We start from the raw sequence: 7,743 nt of genomic DNA on the forward strand, positions 1-7,743 counted from the left end.
TCCTGAATTTCTTATTTGATACTATCATTTTTTCTCAGCAAAATGTGCTCAAATTTTCCCATTCTAAAATAAGCTTCCTCCAACCCCTCCTACCTGCCCCATTCTTCTCCCCTTAAATTTCTGAAAGACAATATTTAATATATATATGCTGAAAGGGCATTTTAAAATCCCTGATCCCCCTTCCTTGTCTCTGGTCTCCTTCTTGCCATGTCAGAAGCCAAGATCCCCAGGGGCCTCCGTGTGGTTAAAGTAGACTTCTGAATTTGTAGCTCCCTGGAACTAGATGATTGTATAGGCCAGTGGCCGGCAAACTGCAGCTCACGAGCCACATGTGGCTCTCTGGCCCCTTGAGTGTAGCCCTTCCACAAAATACCGACTTCTGCGCATGGGCCACGAAGTTTCAATCGCACTGTACGTGCGCGCCACACGTGGTATTTTGTGGAAGAGCCACACTCAAGGGGCCAAAGAGCCGCATGTGGGTCACGAGCCGCAGTTTGCCGACCACTAGTATAGGCCCACAGATGCAGTGTCTGCTGGATGTCCCTGCTAGGTGTCCCATAGGCACTGCAAACTGCTTGCTACTTGCCAAGTCGTCTCTCCTGTGTTCCTAATTTCACTGGGTGGCATCATCAGCAACGTAGCTCCCAATCTAGGAACCTGGGATTTATACTGAGGGACTATCCTTTTCTGATCTCACATTCCCCTTTAATTGCCAAGTCTAGTTGCTATTTAAATATTTCTCTAATCCAATGGTTCTCAAAGTTCAGCATGCAGCAGAACCACCTAGGGCTTTTGAAACATCAATTATTGGGTGTTTCTAACTCAGAAGGTCTGGGTGGCGTGAGAATCTGCATTTTTCTTTTTCTTTCTCTTTTCGAGAATCTGCATTTCTGACAAGCTCCCACGCAATGCTGATGCTATTGATCCAGGGACCATGTTATCTTCAGTCTGCAGGCCGACACTCTATCCACTGAGCCAAACCGGTTAGGGCTATCTTTATTTTAAACTTTATTGGGGTGATTTCTACACTCCAAAAATTTTACCGATTTTGTGCACAATTAAACAATTTTTAGTAAATGGAACAAGTGTGCAACCATCACCATTTTAGGTCCAGTTTTAGAACATTTCCATGACCCCACTAAGCTCCTGCATGCCCATTTACCAAATTAATCCCATTTGTACGGCCAACCCTAGGAAACCACTAATCTACTTTGCACCCTACAGAGTTATTGTTTCTGGACATTTCATCTAAACAGAATTATGCAATATGGGCTTGTGTCTGACTCTCTCGCTGAGCAGGTTTGGGAGGGTCATCTGTGTCACAGCATGCGCACAGTGTATCCTTTCTTTTTCTTGCTGAACAGCTTCGCATTGTGTGGCTGCAGGGACCACAGCGGAGAATCGCTGCTCTGGTCCAGCTGTCTTCTGTCCTCAGGCCCTCACTGTCTTCTGCAAGGGCCTTCTGCTCCTCTTGCTTGGATTGCCCCCTGTCTCCTACCTCCCTCAACCCCATTCCCATCCCTTCCCCCACTCAATCTGGCACAGTTTCTCCGGATACAGATCTGACCATGTCACTTGCCTGGCTAAACATTCTTCTACATGTGCCTGACGTGATCCTTGTCCTACACGATGAGTTCTCATTTCTCACCTGGCAAACCTTGCTCTCTAATCCAGCTCTCCAGCTCATGTCCCCTCATTCCCTGCCTTGAACTTTGTGCTTCAGGAGCACAGAGCTGTTTGTAAATCCTCTCCATCCCCTTGTCTCCAACTGCTCCTTGGCCTGGAATGTCCCTTTGACTCCTCCCTTCCTTTGCCTCACAAATATCTACTCATCACTTGAGATTCCCCACGGGAACTACCTTCTCTCAGAGTCCTTCCCTGAGTCCAAGGTTGGGTTGGGAGCCTCTACGTTACTTAAACCCCTGGGCCCTTCCCAGTTATTTTACAACACTGTATTACAGTGAGCTGTTTGTTTTCTGACTTGCCCATCAGGCTGTGAAATGTGTTTTATTTATAGTTGGATGCTCAGCATTCAGCCCAGGACCTTCACATAGTAGGTGCTTCGTAAATTTGTTGAATAAACAGACATGAATGATTGATGGATGGAAGAAGGTCCAAGCACCTCTTCTGCCCCTTTTGCTCAAGGCCTGCTGTCAACTAATACTCTTAAGCTGTTGCCATGCTCAGGCCTTTTAAGGCAATCGCTAAATCTCACCACATGGACAAATAATGTTCTATAAAGACAACAAGCCAAGTGATTCAGGGCTCTTTTTTTTTTTTGGCAGTATTATTTCCTGCTTTGCACTTATAACTCTTTTTGGAAGGTCTGAGGGCAAAGCAGGGCCCAGGGAAAAATCATTGCACATAAACTACTTGGTGTCAGCAACAGCCAACTCTCCACTCTGAGGAGCAGGGTGCAGGAGAGCCCACTGGGCAGAACTGCCTAGCTGCGGAGGTAACACATGCAGATGATTCTAATGATTAGCATCTAAGCAAATGTCCCCGACCAGGCAACCCTCCTGCCTCTTTACTGGCAAGGTGTGAGTGCAGCTCTTGTGCAGGCAAATGACATGGCAGTGCCCACGGTTGGGTTCAAGTAGTTTGTTTCCTGCTCGAGGATTTCCCCTCCCTACACCCTTCTAGCAGATGAAAGGTAATATGCCTGGAAATAATTCCTCTCTTGGTTTGAGAGTTCTGTGGTTAAAAACAAAACTACTGCTTATAAAGAATGGGAAAAAAAGGACAGGCAAGATAGATATCAGGGGGCACAGAGACGCTCTAGAGGATTTTGGTGTGCATCTAACATCCAGTGAAAGTCTAAGTCTTATCAAGATCTCTTTAAAAAGACAATGTTCCATCTCTTTCAGAGCTAAATTTAATACTCATTTTCAGGTTATTACTACCTAAAAACCATACTTATGATTGTTTCAAAAATGGCTGTTTCTCTTTGTGCCTGTTCCTCTGCCCATATGCCATGGCTGAGGGTAGACAGTTTCAGGTCCAGGGTGTCTAATTCTTTGCAAAAAAAAAAAAAATTATCATCATCATTACTACTTCTACAAAGAGCACTTGCTTTTTGCTTTGCATATGTAATTATCCTTTACTCAAGTAGTTTGTAAGATATGTAAATTATACCCATTTTACAGATGAGAAAATTGCTAGGTTAAATAACTTGCTGATGATCAATTAGCTAATACTTTTTACTATGTCCATTAAAGCTGCCGGGGTGCTAACTAATCCCATGAAATATATTTTTGTTTTGTTTTTGTCGTTTGAAAAGATTAAAGCAAGAGTCTTACATACACTTAGGTAAATGGTATTCCTTTCCCCCTCCCCCCAGCCAGACCACCTTCCATTTTCATCTTTCTATGACTGTTAACTGCAACTGCCATTTTCCTGCCTTCCAACCTCAGAAGGGTCAACCTTCTAACAAACATTCTATCACATTATTTTATTTGCCTAGAATTTATCTTGGAGCTTTTTATCTCATTAGGTCATTGTATCTGATTTGTCCCAATTCCTGCTATTTCTTATTCCTTTGGATTTTTTTCTAGATTATACACCTATTTTATCCTTTTCCCACAGTGTTAGATAGGACATGGGTCTCAAAGGTCTGGGCCATTCTCACTAAATGTTATTCTTGCAGACCAGTTGTAAACGGGATGAGTTTGACAGGACCCCAACCCAGTAAGTATAGCCAACTGCAATCAACATGATTGACCAAATGGTGTGTATAAGCAATGGCTAAGCCTCCCTTCCGGGAGACAGAGCTTTGGATACGAATCCTGTCTCCTTTACTGGCTGCAAGTAAATAAAACTATCTTGTGACAACCATGTCTCATTCTTGAAGAGGGCACACAAGTGGTGAACTCTTTGAATTTGGTAATAACAGCCACCACATGAATTCTTTTATCTTCAGTTTCTTCATTTGTAAAGTGCAGATAATAGCAAATACTCCATTAATGCCTGCGAGATAGGGCTTGTAATAGCATGTACTTCATAGGATTGTTTCAACCATTAAGGGGACAAGATAGTGGCAGCAAGTGCTTATCACAGAGCCTGGCAAATATCCCCAGCAAGGGAGCTGGAAGTCTAAATGCCTTTCTGTCCAACACCCAGCCACACGGGCCTGTGGAACACATGAGATGTGGTTAGCCTGAGTTGGGATGTCCTGTAAGTATAAAATACATTTTGGATTTTTGAAGACTTAGTATGAAAAATGTGTAAAAGATCTCGATAACTTTTATATTTATTACATGTTGACATGGTCATATGTTGTCTATATTGGGTTAAAGAAAATATTTTAGTATAATTAATTTGCTTGTTTCCATTTTCCTTTTTGAACGTGGCCACTAGAACATTGAAAATTTAAGTGTGTGTCGCTGAAACCGGTTTGGCTCAGTGGATAGAGCGTCGGCCTGCGGACTGAAAGGTCCCGGGTTCGATTCTGGTCAAGGGCATGTACCTGGGTTGCGGGCGCTTCCCCAGTGGGGGATGTGCAGGAGGCAGCTGATCGATGTTTCTCTATCATCGATGTTTCTAGCTCTCTATCTCTCTCCCTTCCTCTCTGTAAAGAATCAATAAAATATATTTTTTTTAAAAAAAAAAGAAAATTTAAGTGTGTGGTTCACACTGAAATTCTACTGGACATGGCTGGTGGGTGTGGTTTTCCGTTGTCACCAGTGACCATGACCTTTCACCCACTCACAGTTTAGAAGAGCAGTTTTCTTGGACCCTCAGAAGGTTCAGGGGGAAGCTGCTGCCCTAGGCTGGGCCTTCCCTGTGGCAGTGGCCTTGGGCTCTGTGGCAGCCCTTTCCCAGCCTCTGTTCACATTGAAATTCTATTGGACATGGCTGGTGGGTGTGGTTTTCAGTTGTCACCAGTGACCATGACCTTTCACCCACTCACAGTTTAGAAGAGCAGTTTTCTTGGACCCTCAGAAGGTTCAGGGGGAAGCTGCTGCCCTAGGCTGGGCCTTCCCTGTGGCAGTGGCCTTGGGCTCTGTGGCAGCCCTTTCCCAGCCTCTCACCCTCCTTGCCTCAGCTTTGGCAGGGATTGCAAAGTGAGCCAGAAGAAACGGGTGTCCCTGCACAGCTCAGAGGGCTCTCACCCCCGACACTGGGGATGTATACGTTCTCACTCACCTCTTCTCATTTGAACGGGTTATAAGGGAGAGGAAAAGGAAGGAAGAACAGTTTTTTAGCACGTCGAAAATTCTGGGGTACTCTGAAAGCCTCATTTTAGATAGTGCTAACCAGGAATTTATGCTCCTGGCATCGGTCTGCCCTACAATAGATATTTTATCACGATAGGGATGTGGATCAAGCAGAGAAAACGATATTTTCTGGGCTCTGGCAGGGCCCCCTCCCAGTAATTGTCTTACCGACAGCGAGCTGAGGGAGCGTGCAGCCCAGCCGCTCAGCAATCGGAGAGAGGTCTTTTAACTTGTTCTGCTGTTTTCTCCCTTCTTCACTCACAATTCTTTCCTTCAACCACTGGTAGCACTAGGAATAAAAAGAACATTTAAAAGGTAATGTCCGGCCAGGGTTTGATGTCAAAGGCGGCCAATTCAATGAAATATAAGAACCTCATCGTGAATTCCTGCATCTCCTTCACTCTGAACTTTATGTTTTGTGGTGCCAGGATGCTTATGAGTTCTTGCAAAGAAATGTTCTTCATGGTCTCTCTCCTTATTTATTGGTTTAAAACAGATTACTTTAAAAAATATGTTTTCATGGATTTTAGAGAGAGAGGAAGGGAGTGGATAGACAGATAGAAGCATCAATGAGAGAGAAACATCCATTGGCTGCCTCCTGTGCACCCTCTGCTGGGAATTGAGCTGAAACCTGGGCATGTGTCCAAGAGGGAATCAGCTGGGACCTCTTGGTTCATGGGTCAACGATCAACCACTGAGCCATACCGGCTGGCCAAAACAGATTACTTTTGACTAAGTCACCACTGAAATCCATCAACATGCACAAAAGTTGTTAAAATCCTGACCTAATCAATGACATTCAATTTGCTAAGTGGGAGAAATGATGTTTCTTATTGAGGTAGCCCCATTTTAGAATGCAGCAAAAGAAGAAAAAAAAGCATTTACATTTCACCAATGTCTATTATGCTTCCTTTTTGTCAAGAAAGCTGGGCGCCAAGCCTTCTGCTCAAAGAAAGCCATTAGCTTACATTCTTGTTATAACTATCTTTCTTCCGCCTGCTTTCTATTTATTCCCAGTTTTGTGTTCATATAATGGGGCTCTATTGTTCGGTTGCTCGCTCCTTCCCAGAAGTAGACATGGTATAACTGACAGGAACCAAGCACATTTAGAAAATTGTCAAGTGGATAAATACTTCCCAGATGTGTAGTACCTTTTCTGCAATGAAACTTAAACAGGTAAGGAAACTCATAATGGGAAACTGTCCTGTAAAACCTATGAGATGTGACTGACTCTGAGCCTAATTTCCTATATAAGGAGAAAAATACTTCGGAACGTCTCAATGGCCTACTCCCCGGAGGGTTCTGCTTACTGTGACACAGGGAACAATAGACTCTCCCGTACAAAGCTGCTGCATTGCAACACCCAAAGGGAAAGAATATTTGTAAGAGTCTGTTAGTCTGTTTTAGTGAATATGATAAAAACCATCGCACTGTGTGGCCATGTGGACTTCCTCCATCGCGTGTTACTTGGGACACAGTTGCCACCGCAGATCTTTGCCTTCCCAAAGGCAGCAGCAGAAAGCTCTGCAATTGTCACCGACACTCCACCCACGTGATTTCCATGGGCAGCTGGCGTTTGTTTTTAAGTCCTTTGTTTCATCGTTCTGAGACAGTATTCCCAAAGAAAAGAGTAACCACATTATGTGTCTAGAATGAAACTTATGATGAGTTTGGGGAGTGATCTGGCAGATGTGGAAGAGAGAAAGGGCAAGCCATCTCCCGTTCTGTTGGCCTCCTACATCTCTAAGGCGTATGGTCTGGCTCCTCGCTGGAGACTTTGCTCAGGGAGATGGCCAAGAGTGTTCGCAGCCTCAGCTCTGGGAAACCTCAGCTTCTTCCAGGAGGAAGGGTGGCCTGGAGACCACAGCTGGTGCTAGTGGTGGTGACGGGGATAGTTAGGACAGCGAACAGGGGCCTGGCGCCCAGCAGCCTTCCCTGAGCAGCGTGCTGGGTGCAGCAGAGAGCACAGCTCACTTTTGCTGTCCTCACTGGAAAAACATCACCATTCCTCACTTTCACAACATCTCTCAGGGGACCAGTCGATATCTCCAAATAGTATTCAAATTTAGAAGAGGTTGAAGACCAATGGCCAAATGTTGTTTTTGAACAATTGCTCTTTACTATAACTAAGAGAGTTCCTGAGGTTTCAATATATCCCCCCCACACAAAGAATGGTTGGTTTATTCATCAATCAATGGAAATCCATTTTTCAGATCACATGTGCAATGCGTCCTGACTCCTAGGTTTGGGTTACAAGTTATATACTGCATGAGTATATGGGCATGCCCACCATGGTGAGGAGCAGATTTCTAAAAGTAACAAGTATCAAATATTCATTTATCGGTCACTCTCTCTCCACCCTCAACTATACCCTCATTGTTGTCTTAATCATTGGAAAACAAGCCGGTTAAGTTGTGTGTGTTTTTTAAAGTAGATGCATAGGCATTTAAACTCGGTGTGGGCAGCGCTAGGGCGCCACAGGGCCAGGCCCAGGGTCAGTGGGCGCCCCCTGCTGCCCCGCGCCGCC

General features: G+C 44.6%; 1 protein-coding gene across 1 annotated transcript in view; it reads right to left on the bottom strand.

The window, feature by feature from the left end:
- KCNAB1 (potassium voltage-gated channel subfamily A member regulatory beta subunit 1) overlaps positions 1-7,743 on the bottom strand; it is a 207,330-nt gene that overhangs the window by 8,507 nt on the left and 191,080 nt on the right. The window contains exon 11 of the mRNA XM_015565400.1: positions 5,385-5,505. Coding sequence (XP_015420886.1) covers positions 5,385-5,505 — 121 coding nt within the window. The remainder of the gene's footprint in view (positions 1-5,384; positions 5,506-7,743) is intronic.

The sequence above is a fragment of the Myotis davidii genome, unplaced genomic scaffold, assembly GCF_000327345.1.
Source record: "Myotis davidii unplaced genomic scaffold, ASM32734v1 scaffold570, whole genome shotgun sequence".
Classification (NCBI taxonomy): Eukaryota; Metazoa; Chordata; class Mammalia; order Chiroptera; family Vespertilionidae; genus Myotis; species Myotis davidii.